General features: G+C 39.7%; 1 protein-coding gene across 3 annotated transcripts in view; it reads right to left on the bottom strand.

The window, feature by feature from the left end:
* FGD4 (FYVE, RhoGEF and PH domain containing 4) overlaps window positions 1-19,312 on the bottom strand; it is a 65,069-nt gene that overhangs the window by 40,697 nt on the left and 5,060 nt on the right. The window contains exon 1 of one of the 3 annotated variants that reach the window (XM_027661686.1): window positions 10,555-10,715. The exons of 1 other annotated variant lie outside the window; for it this stretch is intronic. In XM_027661686.1, the coding sequence (XP_027517487.1) occupies window positions 10,555-10,573 (19 nt within the window). In that variant the 5' untranslated portion in view covers window positions 10,574-10,715. Of the gene's footprint in view, window positions 1-7,337; window positions 7,454-10,554; window positions 10,716-19,312 lie in introns of those variants that run through there. One more of the 3 variants, XM_027661706.1, reaches the window with a different exon arrangement.

The following is a 19,312-nucleotide window of genomic DNA, read 5'->3' as shown; positions in this document are numbered from 1 at the left end:
GTTTCATAAACCAGTCTCAACACCATTAAGTCTTCTGTTATATTTATTTTTATTCCCACTCTTAAGCACACAGCACATCTATGCTGCTCCAGCACCGTCTAATTTTTACTGCCATCGTGATCCCTCTTCTGATCATACATTCTCAGTGAAAGAAATCCGGTATTTCTGGGTGTAAACAAAGTCTACAGGAAAAGGATTTGTCTCTTGCAACAAGAGAAAATTCAAGTATCAAAATTATACAGTTAGGTATACCTCATGTTAAGTCCCAAAACACCTGTCATAATGACTATGGTCTTGATGTTCTACTGCCACATCTTTTCATGTAACATCAATACAAAGCTTCATGCTTCCTATCCATCCCTGGGCATAGGTGGGGGTTCAGCTAATACACTCTCTACCAAAGTACTGGTTTAGGCACAGTAACCAAGCCATACAATCTCCTGATCAGCTCAGGAGAGTGTTAAGTAGCATTGACCCTTCCACAGATGAATTCAGCCCATCCACTTACTCACCAAACACTACAGGAGCTGTAGCAAGGAACAGAACAAGAGTGAGCAACAGCTTCCTGACCACAAATAAGAAGGCAGAAAATGACCTCACCCATGCAGTTATATCTCCACATGTGTTGAGGCCTGAGCAGGAAATGCAGGACATTGAGTCACAAATTTTGCCCACAGTTGTGCTCAAACCTGCCCTCAAAACTAAGTTGCTGTTAACTAGGTACCTACCCTTCATTGGTTTATCCTTTTGGTGAGAGGACTCAACATGCTACTAAGATGCTTATACTCCTGATGCATACCCAAACACATGTCAATAACAACTGGGCTAAGCTCAAACTATCTGAAAATTAGGAGTATGGAGGAGGAGAGTTGAAAGTCTGGAGGTCCAAGTTTCTCTCACCAAAAAAAATAAATCTACCTTTCTCAAATTTCTATTAAATGCTATCCTTTCAAGTTAAATACAGATTTGTGTCTTGATGTATATTCACCTCTCCCATTCCAGTGGTAATAGGGTTGTGAATGGTTTGCAGTTGCAGAATAGTACAAAAACTTTATACTGATATTCTGTTTTGGGCAGATGAGCTCTAAAAGTCAAACATCAGGCCAGCCTTTACTGTGGTGAGCCACTGCTGAGATACTGCAAATAGCTGATAACCCAACACTGCAAAAAGAGAAAAAAAATAGCTTTTGCTGAAGTCAGGAGGGCGGTCTCACCAAAGAAATTAGTTTTCTTTCTGCAAGAAGGTGCTGACCAGGAAAATAAGTGGCAAATAACAGACAGTTTAGAATTATCTTTGAAAGATGGAATCTTGGCAAAGTGTAGGGTACAGATCAGGTTCTATTAAAGGATTACTTCAGATACATATGCTGACAAAATGCAAAATTGTAGCATTTTTTCTTGCAGAGCTATTCTCCAGACACAGGCAAAAACATTCTAAGATTAACAGAAGACCATTTTCTGGGAATAAAAAAAGATGCAAAGCATCTTATTTCTCACTGCACACGAACATTAACAGAACTACCAAACAAATATTACCCTCAATTTCATAACATTTAATGTATGAAGTAAGTAAATCTTCAAGTAAATATGACAGGTGTAAATTGTAGATTGCAAAAAGTGTGCTTTTATGTGAATGCACTCACAACATCTGATGGTGAAGTTAAACAGGAAACATTACTGAACTCAAAACTGGCAGACCAACCACCACACAATACTTGCCAAAAACTAGAAAATATTTAACTTCTTGGTAGAAATGCTACATTACATAGTAACAGAGAGCAGAGGTTTCCAAACTTTGGTATCCATAATGCTCAATATGTGAACCACTTGCAGCAACACACAGAGCAGTAACACAGAAGGAGAACCGAAACAAACTTCAGCAAGTTCAACTGTGCACAACACACAAAAGATATTGTAGAAGAAGAAGCAATTTTTGAAACAGTTTCATTTCTAATAAACTAAAGGAGGATATGCAGGGCATCAGCGACAGAACCAAACACCAAGCAGAAACACTGTCATATCTGCTTGGTCTAAATAAAATAAGACAATACTGCATTTGTTTGGTTTGTAAGGTATTCACGAGACTCGAGCATTCAGTATTGCCTTTCCTGCATTTTATCAAGGTTTATAGTTGTTCTGACTGGAGGAAACCATGCATGTTTTCCATGGTAAATTTCATTTTTAGGTTGAAATACAGCTTATAGTAATTGCTCCTAAAAAAATAGAGTTTGCCAAGTCACCAGCTATGGATACCATTACATTTAAGTAGGACATCTATTGAAGGTAACTCACTCAAGATTAAAAGTCCGAGCTTTGACAGGATATTAACAGAACGAGATTTATCAATTATCCCCCGCTCACAGTCTCAGCATACTGTGTGTCATGCAAAGTAAGAGACTGAATGATGAATTCCACATTCACTACAGATGTCCTGCCAATGCTGGCTGCAGCAAACAGACTCACTGTGCCTTAGAATGTTGTCCTGTCTGGCTCTGATCTTTGTTCTTTTGGCTCTTGTCTAATAGTCAATTCCATGCAGGCAAACCTGGGCATCTGTTGTGATTCTTACTAAAATGAGTCAGCAATCAATGGAATTATCTTTCAACATTTGTTTTAATTTTGGATTAGCACAATAATATAACGTGCACTGCTGATGCTGTTCCAATAAAACAAAAAGCACTGTACAGGACTTCAAATGACTGTGGTTTGAAAGTAGTAGCTTATGATTGAGGTCCTCCAATAAAACCACAGCATTTCTTACACTAATTTCTTATGACTCTTCTATACTCAGGGACAGTGGCTTTGCTGATGGTGGTTGTTCCTCAACTATTTAATGAATAATGGAGGTTTCTTAAATGAAGAGAGAAAATAAATGTTCAAACCACATCTCCAGACATATGAAGGGAGAGCTCTGAGTATGAGAGGTTCTGTTTACAGGAATAAAGCACTGTTCTTTCCACATACTTGGTTCCTGTATTACAGTGCATTCCCTCAAACCTTTATTTTCACTTTCATCTTTGAATATATTATTGAGCCCAAAATCTAAAGAGAAAATACACATTTATGTCTTTTACTTGTAAAGACTTTTCATGGTTTGTGTTTCATAAAACAATCAGAGAATCACAGAAGCTGAAGAGTTGGAAGGGACCCACAAGGATCATTGAGTTCAACCCTTAGTCCCACACAGCACACCCCAAGAATCACACCATGGGCCTGGAAGCATTGTTCTTCTTGAACTCTGTCAGGCTTGGTGCTGTAACCACTTCTCTGAGGAGCCTGTTCCAGTGCCCAACTACTCTTGAGGTGAAGAACCTTTTTCTAGCATCCAACCTAAACCTCCCCTGACACAACTTCAGGCCATTCTCCCAGGCCCTGTCACCGGTCACCACAGAGAAGAGATCAGTGCCTGCCCCTCCTCTTCCCCTCACTAGATGTTGTATACTGCAATGAGGTCTCCCCTCAGTCTCCTCCAGGCTGAACAGACCAAGCGACCTCAGCCCCTCCTTATAACTGCTTCCCCTCAAGGCCCTTCACCATCTCCGTTGCCGTTCTTTGGACACTCTCTAAGAGCTTAATATCTTTTCTATACTGCAGTGCCCAAAACTGCACACAATATTCAAGGTGAGGCCGCCCCAGTGCAGAGCAGGACAATCCCCTCCCTCGCTCAGCTGGTGATGCTTTTCCTGATGCCCCCCAGGACATTGTTGGCCTTCCTGGCTGACAAGGCACTGCTGACTCATATTCAACTTGCCATTGACCAGGACCCCCAGGTCCCTTTCCCAGCACTGCTTTGCAGCATCTCATAATGTCAATATCTCTCAGCCGCTTTGGACAATATTTTTCTCTTTGCTTTTATTAAGACAACAAGACTTACAAGTGACTCCAGCTCCTGACCCTACAACCACGTACCATGTAGCTTAGAACCACAAGGCTCAAACCCACAAGAAAAAAAACCACCAAAAAAGAAAATGGGTACAATAAGTAGCAGCAGCTTCATCAGTCCAGGATTAGGCAGGGTAAGTTGACCCTGTTGCCCACAACAGCTACCCTGCTGTTACTGCTTCATTTCTGTAACAGGTAACTCTTCGGGTAATTCCTCCCTCCTTGTCAGCATCGTCTTTTCCCGCTTCCATAACACACAATGGCAACTTTCAGCTCACAAACTCCTTCTCACATGACTGTATTTCACAAAGTTGCAGGAGAGTCCTGAATACATGTCAACTTCTTCTTCCTCCATTGTGATAATGGGAACATTGGTGAGCCCTGTATCTAAGGGTCACTTCCTCCCCTCTCCTTCCCCCAAGCCCTTTACAGCTTCCTACGTATTTGATGAAGGAAGGGATTGAGGAAGCTTTGTGTGGCTTTCTTGAGTTCCAACTGAATTAACAGACGATTTGATTACGAATCCTAGCACAAGATATACACCTCCACCGAGTTTTCCCAAAATTATTTTTTCATTTGAGTTTTCTGTGTAGAGCTGTGTGAAGTGAGCAATGTCCCTTCAACTATTGTTTTAAGTAATACTGAAATTTTTCCCTAAGTTTTTAAATGTCATCAGCATATTTTGCACAGATGGTAATCATTATTGTCCAAATGTGCCAAGCTCCTATTTACTAAACAAGACACCCCATTTGTATAAGCAGATTTACTGATCACAGAAGAATCGCTTGTCTGGCCAAGGGTTGTAGCACCAAGTCTTGTGTTTCTTTCACTTTATTTGTCAAGTTTTAAGATTGTTTATTTGTCTTTTTCCTTTTTATCATATATCAGATAAACAGCATGACACCATGCTGGGCAGCACAGTCTAATGTCATATTAAGGAGAGCACCTGCAATACTGGAGTCAAGTGAATGAAAAATGCAGCTATCATAAAAACCACTGGAATAATTCAAGACAATACATTAGCATTTACTTACCAGGCAAGTGCAGTGATTACTCAGACAATAACAAAGCCCTCCCCTTCCATAATTCATAAGACATTATAAAATAATGGTGTGTACAGATAAATTTGATCTAACTACAAATTTCAGCACTTTGCTCAGTATACATTGCTTCTGAACTTCTCTAACCAGTCAGTCACTGACACTTCATCTTGTTCTCTGCCCAGTTATCTGTACAGGTCATCTCAACTCAGAGTTATTTTAGAAACTATTCATATGCTTTGAGACATGAAATTAGCTACTTCTGTAGATAAAAGGACTAAAGGAAAGCATTTTTAGAAACAGGATGCTAAAACAACCCAAAGCAAAAAGCCCCCACAGACCCAAAGGGGGAAAAAAAAAATAAAATACCTAATTACAGAAGGTTGAAACAGTAACTGATGTTTTATTTCAGAAGATCTGAGCAGAAGCTGTATAAATACACACACTCAGAGCATTCAAATAATTTAAAGATATAAATACATAATATAGTATATTCAAAACGCAGAACAGCCAAAGATCCAAACAGAAGCCAATTATTCAACACAAGTCAATAAAATTATCACTGATAGATGGAACTGTTTCCCTCATCCAATTGCTGAGGCAGTCCATGTGTCCCGCCAGCATCTGACAAGCCAAAGCTCATCCAGCAGCCAGCTGTCACGGACACAAGTTGTTCCACCCACTTCCCTCCCTCCTCCTGGCTGCCTGCTCCCACCACTTTCTGTGCACCAGTGTTGGCATGCATCTACCCTCAGGATGCGGTCTGGAAAAGTTAAGCCATCAGAAATGTAATCCTGCCAAAAAATTAAGCAGCCAGTTTCATGCATTCATTCACCTTAGATGCACCAAAGCCTGGGCAAAGATGCAAAAGTATTGATAGTCAAAGGAAGACAAGACTTCCTTTCCAGAAGCAAGTAGTCACTAGATAATATTGATTTTGTTGAATCGTATCTCAAGGGGGTTGGAACAAACAGTAGGGAAGGAAAGGGAAAAAAAATTAATCAAAAAACTATTATCTAAAAATGGATGGCTTGAAATATGCCCTAATTATAGAAAAGACAGCAGGGTATTAACTGCACAATAGCGTGACAACAGGCTACCAGGCAACTATTCCCTGTTACATGAAAGATTACAAGAAAATATAAAATCGTGCACTTCATGATCAAGAGCGAAGCGCGGGTGGAAAGGAACAGTCGGCCCTTCAGAGCGGCACCAGCGGTGCAGCTGTGCGGCACCCCGGCTGCTCCATGGTGAATGCCTTTCCTCCCCCAGGCCCGGGGCAGCCAGCCTGCTGTCAGGCTCCCCAAGCACTTCAGTCTCCCTGCCAAGTAATTAACAACCATCATCTACGAAAGAGAAAAACAAGCAGTTCCCTGGGAATGCTCGCTGCACCAAACCAGAAATATAAAGAACCCAAAGCTGGACACTTCACAAGAATTCAAGTGCTTCCTGCTTTTGACCTGGTTGAGGGAAAAAAAGTGAAGAATAGCCACAAAAAGCCTCCTTTAAGTACATTTAGAGCCTTCCTGTGAAATCATTCAAGAAGGACCTTCCCTGCCCAGTCCCTTTAAAGCCTACCACAGTTATGCCAGCTGTCTCTTTTCCGTAAGGAACAAGAGACCAATCACCATTTCACACTTACTCATCGTTTGTAATCATCCCTTAGATGAGAAAACCAAATACTAGTTTTCTGAGACCCAAATGGGGAAAAACCCCTTGGCCCTAGATTGCCAGAGATGACCATTGTTTGGGCTGTCCACAGAATTCACCCCAGACTAACAGACCTGCCTTTCAAGTTGCCTCTTGAAAATTATACACATTGAAACAACTTTACACTTAATGCTATGAACTGGTTGAGATTCAAATTCAGAACTGCTCTACTGTTTGGTCCTCCCTCCTCTCTATTGCAGACTCCCATTTAAAATGTCCTTTTTTTTTGTTTGTTTTACAGAAAAAGAACAACTGTATTATGAATGTTGAATGTAATTTCTTAAAACTTGTTGAGAATTCAAATATTTTTTTATGCAGACTTGGATGAATATTTACCATACTGTTCCTAAAAGCTTAATACTCATAAATATATATCTTTGAGTGTACAAATGGACAGGAAATGTATTACAAAAAAAAGCAGTCATGCAATGTAAAAATACATTAAACACAACTACGCCTCAGGAAGAGAAAGAATTTTGTAATGGCTGCAGTACCATCCAACACATCTCAAGGATGTGCAACCTTTCACTTTGCAAACATTTCAGACTGAAAATGTTTGAAGGCCCCAGGACAGACCAAAAGAACTCCTCTCCCACTCAAACCTCAGCTACCCCAGACAGAGCGAGACAGCCCTCCACTAAAACGAGAAAGTTTCATCCTCTCCATCCCTCCACATCCCGGTAGCTCCCACTGCTCACTTCTTACCAGCTCTAGGGCTTCTTGTGTTTCTCTCCAGGCCAGTGTAACCCCCTGCACCTCACAGCAAGTCGATGTGGGCTTTAGCACCAGTTTTGTGCCATGGAAGTGAGCTGAACTGCTTCATCTGTGAGACCAAAAGTCTGGGAAAGTCCCGGGGAGGGACTGGGCAGCCTCTTGGCAGCAACTGCCCACTGGATCACTTGAGCTGCTCACAGATCTTCAGCTCAACAAAATGTTGCTGACTCCTATGCAATATTTACTGTTTTCCTTAGAGTCTCATTCTTGGCATCAGAAGAAAGAGCATCAAAACATTCACTAAAATAAGTGGATAGTTTGCATGTTGGGGAAGAAAGTTTTCCAAAACAGAGCAAATAAAATCTACAAAATTACTCTTAAAAAATAACATTTGTTTAAGGTTAAACATTTAATGTTTTTTATAATACAAGATTTGGCAGTACTACAATCCCTCTCTACCTCACGTGACCTAAACCAGCTGCTGCCTCCCCTTCTTTTTCTTTCCTTTGTTTTTTTAGTGACAGGTCATGACTGTAAGGGCTTTTTCACAGGCAAGCAAGAGCACTCATAACGTGTTAAATATTTTATGGCAATCTAAAGGACAGTTTCCTAACTACCTGTCCTGCTTAAGGTCAAGCATTTACTGTTAAACTGTAAGAAACACACGGGCACTAAATTTCCAAACTCTTAACATTAAAGAACTTTAATCCTTCTGTTTTATAGTAGTTTTAAATCCAGGGCAGAAGAGAAGAGATAGGGAAGATGAACATTCCATAAATATTTTGAATTTTTAGTAAAGACTCAACAAATTCACTGGGTTTACAAGCGATGATGTAAACTAATAGACTGTCTGTCTCTATTTATATAGCACCTACCACATAAAAGACTAACATAAGACTCAGTGCTGCAGTCACAAAGCAAAGCATAGAGATGGCACTGCTGAAAACACTGAAGTCCATTGTTGATTTCTGGGCCATGGTGTCAATGGATCCTTTAAAACAACATCAGTGGAAATCAGTTTTCCTTATAGTGAAAACTAATATTATACATACATATATATATATATATATAAATCTATAAAGTTCTAGTCTTCAAAAACATCCAGAGAAGTTACATCCTACATATTTTCCATATTTGTTATGGGCCTCTAGTACTTGGAAAAACTGCTTTGCTCAGTTAGCTGGACACACTCAACTGCTCATTGTGATAACAATGAATAAAGTGCCATGTGAATTTATACCTTCCCATAGACACTGTCCCTCCAGGCATGTCACTCCCCTCTCACCTGCTCCCAGCACTGGAAGGATTTCTTTCCCTTCCTGACTGGAGGTAGCCAGTGCTTCAGCAAGCAACTCACTGCTCTCTCAGATACTGTTTAGGGGTGTCCAGGGATATTTGTCCACTCAATTTCAAACTTACACAGATTGGAACTACTGCTGTCAGCATTTCTCTGCACACTATATCCATAGGTATCCTACATCATTCTGTTCTGAGAAGGTGACATTAGGAGGTATCTATATGCTATTCCACAGGTCAGTAGAAGCTCACAAATTCTTACCCTTCAAGCCAGGTATTTGCACCATAGTCTGTTCCTGCATTAACTGCTTTCATACACCTTCTAACTGGACACTTGGAAATACACTGCCTGGAAAATACCACGATAGTATAATCTATGTCACCTTAGAGCATACACAATTATACCTGTACTTCACCTAGTTAATCTCAAAAGAATAACAAATAAAAATTAAAAAAAAATCAAAGATCACAGCTTCACTATTGTATTTCTATAGTTGACATTCAGACTGCCACTGTTAGATATAAGTACGCTGTAGGCTTCAGCCTCTGTAAACTGAAAGTAAGCCAAGGGGCAAGAGGAAAGATGAGTTATACTACCAAGAATAGTAGTTATGGCACCACATTATACTTCCTGAAAAATCCATAAGGGTTTATTGTCTAATTTACAGGAAAATAATATGTATTACATATCCTAGAAAACAGCTCTTATGAAATAGATCTGTGAAAAAAAGTTTCCTACATCCACATGTAGATTCAGCAAAATGACACGTAAAGAGCAGGAGGAAAGGTATGATTCCCATACTTTTGGTTGATTATTAAAAGCTAGAGGGAGAAGGGCAGTTTCAAACCTCATCATAAAACAGATAAGGAGCCAACAGAATTATTTGAAAACAAGTATTCTTTGATCCCAAGAAAAATCAGATGCCCAAAAGTACTGAATTTAGGAGAGCTAGGGTAGAACTATTTGCATGCACCTACTCCAAGCTTCTCTTGCAAATCTCAGTCTCACGCAACCAGTGACTCCCTTTCCTCTCTTTAGTCTCAGAGGGCTTTCCAGAGAGGGAGACCAGTATTCTAAACCCAAACTTCCCACAGATCAGCTTCATCCATCTCTCTGTGGAAAACTCTAACTCAGAATATTTACTGTCTTATATTAAGCTGTTAGGGTTGGGTATGCCTTTTGATTGAACTTACCCTAAACTGAATGTTTTCCAGAACTGAAAAATACACTCACAAGTAAAGCAGTATTTTCAACAGTATGCTTTAAAACTCATATGAGTATATAATGGAAAAAATTGAAACCCTTCACTAGATGGTGCAATAAAAGAAAGCATTCTTTAAATCTGGAAGCCAATTCTATACATTAATCGTGGCATAAGCATCAGTCAAATGGATTATTGTAACAGCATATGTGAAAGGTTGAGTAGAAGTCACAAGTGCGCACCTGCTTCCTAAAAGAATGCAAGATATAAATCTTAGAGCCAATGCTTACTTATAGAAATGTCCCATAGAAATCTATGAACAGAGGTCATATGTTACAGCTATGAACAGAGGTCAATGAATCTGGCAAATAAGCCAGGAACTGAAACCACTTATAAACACCACAAAACTGATCTGCTTTTAAGGAAGTCTTGAGCTGATGAAAGCAGCAGCAAAAAGAGCCAAAAGCAGCAGAGTTCTTGGTGTGGCAGATGTATAGACAATTGGTTCAGGAGACTTCAAGCTCATATACTGAGAATAAGAGGAAAAAGCCACCAGAGCATTCCAGCTGTATTGCATCATAAAGCAGCTGATGTTCACTGGCTTATTTGCGTCAAACTAGAAAGTTTAACTCTTGGTGTCCCTGGACACAAATGTACCCCAGAGCCTTGAAGAGATTAAAGTTTACCAGAAGGAACCTGTTCAGTCTTACCTGGTTCAGAAGACATCATTTGCAAATATAATCCAGTACCACTGCAGCAGAAATTGATTTTGCAATGGTAATAACCCTAGGAGAGGCTCACATTTATCCTATTTACAAGCCCTGTAAGTTGTTAGAAAGGACTTCTCCCCAGATGTTCGGTATATGCTGACAGTTTACATGCTGGGTCTTTCAATTACACTGTGCTCCTCCTCCTTGAAGGCGAGTCTGTTTTGAGAGGAAAAGCGTAATCATGCGAACCAGTCCGCTTAGAGAAGAGAGTGAACTCTGTTCACGAGTAAAGAGGAAAAACAAAGAAATCAGCTTATGTAACCTACAAACTGCTGGAGAAAGGAGGAGGAGGGACTACTGTAAGTTGTTTTGTCTAATACTTCAGCTACTATGAAAGTTTTGTCACTATTAGTTGCATTACTGTTTGAAATCAAAGCAGTACCAGGATTAAAGGACAAGTTAGTACACTTTCTGTTTGGTGCTTTGTTCTCCCTTTTTATTGCATGATGCTCATTCTGAATCATCTTTTGCATTTCCTAATCTCTATTTAAATTTATACCTAGAATGAAAAACATACAACACACAGGACACCAGAGCAGTGACCAAGAGTCTGCATTAAAGAATCGTTGTGAAAACATTAGTTTATTTGGCACAGATTAAAATCAACTAAAATAATTTAAAATCAATTTTTAAGTGGCATGAACTAGATATTGTGCCCCAGGGTACAATACAAAGATATTAGAGTGAATTATGAACTGTGAAAATGCACATTTTTAAAAAGCAAAAGGATTAACTGAAAAGGGAAGTTACTGCAAGTAACATTCTTCTATTTTTCAGAGCTCCCACACCATGTGATCCCTGGCTGGCACACTTTCATCTCAGCAGGAGAAAAACTGGGATTTAAATCCAGCCCTGTCAATTTGGATAATATGAATCAGAATATAGCAGCCAGCTTGCCATTTGCTCCAGCTGAGGTCATCTTCAACCTCTGCATTGGTCCAAACCACAGCTCCCACATCACCAGCCGTTTGTGGTCCTCACACTCAAGGCTGTGCAGGAGCACAGCGCTGCAGAACTGCTTTGAAGGACAAGTACCAAGGGTTACGGGGAACACACTTGCAAAACAATCCATGAATATCTGTTTTTCACCCAGAGGACAGCCCTCTGGAACAGGGCAACTAATTATTTCCTTTCTATTACAGATGTTGAATGGCAGGGGGTACTGCCAAAAACAGAAAAAAAAAAAACAAGTACTCCTCCAGTTATTTCAACACTTCGGTCTGTTTTGTTCTTGAGATGAGCAGATACAAGCTCCCTGCATATGGATTTGAAATCTAAATGGAACCCACTTTTACCACTTTGGCCAAGATTTGCAAGTGTTGTTTTTGGTTTTAAAGTGTTGTTTTATTTTTACACTGCTGAGCTAGGAAGATGCATTTCCCCATGCTTGATACTCCTAGCCAGTAATCCCAGGCTCCTTAAAGACACATACAAATTTTGTTCATCCAGGCCATCATCACATCCTTAAAACAAAAAAAATAACATTAGCTGAGTTTCATAACCAACTAAGAGAACTCCAATGCATAGGTTATATTTCTGTTTTGAAGTTTACCTCCAGGAGGTCAAAGGCTGCCCCCCTTGCTTAGGCTTGCATATGAAGTACATCTACAAAATAACACCTTATCTCTCCAGGAAAGACTTGGTTGAGAAGATAAATTTTCTGCTCAGTTTCCCATATTTGGAACAAATAATTTTCCTCATGACCCTGGTTTGTCCATCTGCCAGTGAGGGCTTTGTCACCCTTTCTTCAGCCTGGTATACTCTTTCCAGCCCAGGAAAACCATTGATAATGCCTATCATACAAGGATGTGACAGACTTTAAATTCAGATGGGATCAGCAATATAGTTTTCACTTTTCACACAAGCAACACAGTGGGTTGGAAAACTCAAAGATAATTGGCTACAAAAGCAATTGGTTCAGATATGCAGCTACATACATGGTTACTGACCACTACAAACAAAGAGGAGTGAAGGGGTCACACAAGGAAAAGGAGGGGCCAGACAAGAAATGAAGTCTCCCCTCTGGGGAAAGGTATATAATAACTGTTAGAAACTTTCAACATGATATGGGGGAGGGATGACATCTGAGCTACCAAGACACTCTTCTCCCTCAGTCCTTGCCACAGGGACAAAGCAGAGAACAGGCAAGGAGTCAGAGCTCCAACCAGCCATGGACCACACAGGCAACCCCCCAACCCACCACAGCCCACGAAGAGTCACCACAGTTCTGCTACCACTCAAGGAGAGAGAAGGAATTTTACACACATGAAGGAAACTGGGGATTTTATTTCATTTCCAGAAGTAACAACATTGAAACAGCTATAAAGAAGTCAGCGCTGCCAATCTTTAAAACACATGCTTAACCTATCCTTTTTAAAAAAGGTAAAAGATTAATTGTTTTATCTCTATTTGATTAACTAGCCAATAAGGGGATTTGGGAGAGATTAAAACTGTTAGAATGAGAACATCTCATTAACCTATTCCCCTGGTTTCACATGTGTTCCATCCCCAACTTTGCTTACTCTTAAGAGCAGAAACATGCAAACTGCACAACACCAAGTGGCAAGTATTAGTGGAAAACTCATCAACAGTAGGTGCAGCTGTGCCTTACCTGTCACCAAAATATGCCTGTGAACTTTGAAGAAAAGTTAATTAAAAAATAAAGTTAGTTTAATTAATTTTCTCTAAAAAGTAGATGAAGAGGAATGGAGAACATCATCATATCATGGCTAGGCTTTGCGAACGAAGATTTAGGAAGGCACTATCCACGTTTGTTACAGAATGGGGAACAACTAGTTAAATAAAATGTTGTCAGTGTGTAATTAAAACCATACTACTAAAATCAGTAGTTGCTGTCATGTAGTATGACACAAACTAAACCCAGTATGTTTTTAGTCCTTGCACAGCACACTAGTTCTATGAAACTATGTTATGTCACATCAACATTATTGCCTCATGTACCACTGTACTACCACCAATAATTAAAAGTTTTTACAGACATCTGACAGTAAATAGACAACACTTACTTTCTTTTCCTAGCACCTTTCAAACTAAGCACCACAAGCTTTCCCTCAGTACTTTCCCCATTTTGCAGATAAGGAGACTCAAATTATATACATAAATAATTTGAATATTCTTAATGTGATGAAGGAAATTGAGAAGGAAGTCACATGAGTGCTGTTAGGAGACCTGGAAAGCTGAACTAAGTATTACAGAGCTACACGGGCATCATGTCACAGTGACACACACAGCCCCCAAACCAAATCTGTTCATGTGACAGTGAATCACAGTCCAGCATTCAGAGTGGCTGTGGTGGGCTGTCCTCCTTACTGCAGGCTCACTTCAGGCACAAAGTGTTTGAAGAAGTTTGCTGAGGATGCTGCATCAGGACATGATACACAGTTTGTGCAAGCCAGTAACTGTCTCATCCAAAGGATCAGTAACCAACCTGTCACCCTGGCACAGAACGCAAAATGGGCACTTTGGAATCTCCATATGAAAATATCTCCCACCTTTTTTTTTCCCATGTGGGAGATCTTTAGACATCTCAATGAGTTGAAGAGAGAAAGGCCCCTTTCACAGGACTCTCATACAGTAGTTGTGGTTGACTCACACTGACCTACCCCTCTCCACTTTCCTTTACGTCCCAGTACTTCAAAAGCACAGCAGTTTGAGTATGGGTAATAATAAAATCATGCTTTGTCCTCAGCCCAAAATAGTTCCTAAGATGCTATTGAAAGCCTCTCTCAAAAGCCAGGCAAAGGGGTTCAACTTGGCTCCCAGCTATTCTTAGGGCAATGGGATCAGCTACCGAGACACTACACACTCCTGTCCTGAGGTGACCCTCACTTCTGTCAGACCTTCCATGTGCTGCCCTTTTCATGACTCTTGGCTTAGTCTAAAATCAGTAACAAGTGATTTTGTGCAGAAGCCTGGACAGACAGAAACTGTACCTTAAACAAAACACATAAAAAAATCCAATGCACACAACTTAAGTACTGCTGTCTTGTTAAGCTGCATCCTTCAAGCTTTGCCACACAGGCAAGTGAGGAAGGAAGAAACAGCCATATGAAAACTCAAGATTTTCAGGTATATAATGAATATAAGGATGGGGGAAATTCTCTATTAAGGAAGTGACCTGCAGAAACTAATGACCACCAAGAAAAGTAGGGAAGAGGAAAAGTCCACACAGAAGTGGGCTAGGCAGGGAGGGAGTTTAGAAATAGCTATTCAGGACTGCCACAACAATGAAAAGTATCAATAGCACCTTAAGAAGATGGGTGACTAGCCCCCAACAAGGTGAGAAACACTTAAGAGATACTCAGGATCTGCAGCCTAAACAGAAACAAGTTTGTGGAAAGGATATTTTACCCTCCTAGTTCTGAAAATCAAAAACTCCATCACTCTTCCCTTGCTCTCCTGGTTCACATGCAAGGAGATGCAAAACAAGCAATCTCAAGGTAGATGGAGTAAACAACTACTGTGCCATAAGTAGAACGTAAATAGCAGTATTTTTCCATCTTTTTTTTCTTTTCTTCCAGTTCAGCTGTATTATGTGCCCCAAAGGGAAAGCCTGTGGTTGCACAAACAAACATTAGAAGTTCTTAGGGGAAAAGAACTTTTTGTCCTATGTCTGCACAGCATTTGTTGTTGAAGCATCTTTGTGTCTGCAATTTAGTCCAAGTATAGAAGCGATACAAGCAACTACAAAACTCTCCAAACAAATAACGAAAAGGTTGCGGTTCTACAAAACCAGAGAACTATATCAAAGATCACATCACTTACATCTATTTTATTAGCATTTACAAAAGGACTGCTTTTGCTATGGCAACTGTACGTTTTACACTAACCACATAAAGCTGTTTTTCTGTAGCTTAAAGTATCTTCCATACTCTAAAAAAAAAGTATAAATCCAGGAATCTGTGGTTCATTTTTCAATTATTCTTCTTTAGTAAAGAAAGATCATCAATTTTTAAAGGATTTTTAGTTTTAGACATGAAAAGTGGTCAAAGGCTTCACCTTGATCAACTGTGTTTGATTTGCCAATTCTTCTGTTTTAAAAAAAATGGTTTAAGAGTTCTTATTTCTAAAACCTCCTTCTTATATATATATATAGGTACAGATATACACATGTATACATATAGATATACACACTATAAATATACATACTACAAAATTGAGAGAAAGCATCATGTTATGATTTAGGGAAGAAGAAATCAGTATTTATAGTGTTATCCATTCTATTATGCTAACACAGAGTTAGCAAATACCCACGAAGAGAAGACACTCTGGCCCTGCAATCCTGCTTTTTCTCATGCCTTCTTCATTGCTTTCTCCTTGCAATGCCTTCCTCCTTGAGAAGGATACTTTGTCAGGCCTCCTGCCTCCCACACAGCTGCTGCCTTGTCCCCAGTGACAGTATTACCTCTGATGGTGACATTCCCACCTGCCAGTGCACTCCCCTGCCAGCCAGAATCTACAGCCAGACCAGCAGACCAGGTGGTACTAGACCAGGAGGGCAGCACTGGTCCCTCAACAGCTTGGGGTCATGATGTAGCTGTTACCATAAAAATGCATACTCTTCCTTAAAGAAGAGTGGAAAAAAGCAAGGAGGAAAAAGGCTATGGCCTACCCTAAAAGTGTGCCATCCACCTTTACTCACCTTCACACATCAAACACCATTTAACATATTTGCAAAACAGCATAGACTCATTTTCCAGTTAATTTAGCTTTCGGTCACACATAAACGCATGTCACACAAATACACATGTACCTCACAATAAAACCCCACAACCCAAATGAGGAAGGCCACCACACAAAATTTTCCTAAGATTCTGCAGTACAGTGAAAGGCTGAATTCATAATTTAAAAATTACCTCTGCCACATTAAAAATCCAGACACTAAAGACTCAAGTGAAGCAGGTCAAATTGCAGAGACCGTGATTTCATGTCCATATAAAAATCAAATTTGGGCAGTGCTAGATACTAAAAATAAAGTACAAATTATTCTTGGTTTGAGTTAATAAAAAAACTGCATAGCAGATTCACAGTGAACACAGTAGAGTAATCAGTACATTTCTGGGGTAGGTAAGAGCATACACAGCAAGGTCAGGAAAAAAAGAATTAAAAAAAATTCAAAAAAAAAATTCTGTGTCTGACAAAGAGTAGCAAATGTTTGGGTAACCCACTCAGAAGGCATCAAACAGACAACATGGCTTACAGCATCAATTTATGCACCATCCATGTCAGCAGATGCATTTGTGTGCAACCCTACTTTACCAGATGATGGAAGCCATATTCACTATGAATTTGTTTAGTCCTTCCCTGAATCCCATTCAGATTTCTTAAGCAGAATATGTGACAGTACAGGCATTTTCAGTCTATTCCACCTTAGCTCTGACTTTGTCCTTTCTGAGGAAGAGAAACTTGAGGGCACGACACATTTCTCCTTCCACTTTTCTCCAGCCTTCTTGTCACATTTTAGAAAGCGTCAAATTAACTTTCTCCATTCTGAAAAATCACAGAACCATAGAATGGTTTGGGTGGAAAGGGACCTTTAGGGATCATGCAATCCAACCCACCTGCACGGGCAGAGACTTCTCTCACTAGATCATGTCACAGGACAAAAAATGTCACTATCTGTTCACAACTATTTCATTCTGCCTCAAATATATATACAGTTTTAGTCTCCTGAGTTTGTCCTGTTATGGCCAATTTGATCTAGTACTTAAAGGATAGTCAGCAAATTGGGACCTTCTTTGCAGAGCTTTTTCTCCTCTGCCATTAATACATAGTACTGCTTTTTTCCAGTCCATCCACATCTCAAGTGTCCAGGGAAAACTGATCAAAAGGAATTCTATGAACCAATTTATTTCAAAAAAGTAAGGTAAAATTACACACAATGGGGAAAAAATAAGAGAATTTAGACACGCATTTCAGCTTTTGGAGCAGTAAGGGTGCGAGATCAGAGACATCTGCAACTGTTTTACATAGTGAAGTTGTGCTCATAGTTAAACATAGCCTTTGAGACCACATCAGCACTAATGAAACTGTAATTTCCTTTAAATTATTGCCATCCATACACCAGACCTCATTAGTCAGACAGTAATAACTTTTCATCATTTATTTCAACACAAAAGCAATCAATAAGCTTTTCCCCACAGTTCTTTTACTGCTATCTCTGAATTCTAAAAAACCTAGAGTCAGAGAAGATGCCAGCTATAAAACAGACACAGTCAAGTTTCATTGTTGTCTTTCTCATAGAAAGACCACCACCTGATTTTGAGATAAACTGGATTAAAGCAGTTTCAGTGCAAGGAAAAAATCTTAATCCATTAAAACATGATGAACAGACTACATTATCAAAGAACAGTAAGTAGATCACATTGGATTGAGAGGCTTTTCCCTCTCATCATTACAGTGTCCTGGGCATTGTTTTGCACTGAAAATGTTTAATATCAGATTGTGGGAATATCACACTTCTGTTCGCACAAGCTGAGGACGCTCCATGAAAGACACACACAATCACAAAGAACCCACCTCAGCTACCAGCTGAAGTTTTACCCCTGTGTTAAGAAGCAAGTAGAAAAGCATTCTTCAGTTTTCAGAATTTTTCAACAGTAGGAAAATTTTGGAATATTTTCAGGCAAACCAGAGAAACATCAGGAATAAGACCAGTAACATCAGTGACAAGACAGGTCTGGAAAATTTAATTCAATTGTTCGGAAAAACTATATTTTACAATCAATAAAATCAGCTTTATAACCACACACGCCCCAAAACAAAATGGTCTGCCTCTTACAGCAGAAAGCAGACCACAGCTTGCAGAATAAGTGGTAATATGGGGAAAAATTGGTGGGCAAGGTGCTTTATCTACAGTGTTCCAGACTAAGATCTTAAAAAGAACATTTACCCAAAATAACAGAATGCTGCTAGCAAACAACAGAGGAGTGCAGCACTGCTGACTTTACTAAGGGCAAACAGTGCTCACACTGCTAACTGTGAATATTTCATTGTGTTAGATTTTAACTGTTGTGTTCCGGTTCTTAGGCAAAGCTCCAATTCCACCCCTAGGCCTTCGAATGTATTTTGGCTTATGGCAGCTATCTTTAAGAGTGTTTGTAGCAGCTTCCACAGTTAAAACTGACTTACACACAGAAATCTTGACAAGCCAAGGGACTAAAACACTTGCCAGTTACATTATGGTGGGTGGCCAAGTCATAACAGCAACATAAGGCTCCAAGCAATGGCGTGAACAAGAGCTACCGAAGAGAGCAGACATCAAAATTAGTCTTGGAAACTACTTTGTCACATAGAGCTGCCAGAGAACTACTTCAGCTGTAAAGAAAAGTGGCATAGGATATTTAAGGAAAGACAGCAGGTAATCTTATCTAACCCATGAACCCTTTTGGTATTTTAGGAAGCTGAACAATACTCAACCGTGTTGAACACAAGTACAATGAACATCAAATTATTTATTCTAGGTATTAGATCTTAGTCTCAATGTAACTGCTGCAATCATGGTATGGGAAGCCATAAAACTATTCTGAATTACAAAAAAAGCCCACTTCATGCTTTCACTCATCTTCCTCAGCATCAGTGACATCCTTAAGAAAGGGAGGAGAATAAAAAATATAAAATAAATATTAACTTGTGTACAAAATGGGACAGGGGTGTAGGAGCACACAAAGGACGCTGG

This window comes from Corapipo altera, unplaced genomic scaffold, assembly GCF_003945725.1.
Source record: "Corapipo altera isolate COAL_440 unplaced genomic scaffold, ASM394572v1 1, whole genome shotgun sequence".
In the NCBI taxonomy this organism is placed as follows: Eukaryota; Metazoa; Chordata; class Aves; order Passeriformes; family Pipridae; genus Corapipo; species Corapipo altera.
The sequence above is the reverse complement of the archived record's forward strand: the minus strand, read 5'-3'. Positions and strand labels throughout refer to the sequence as shown.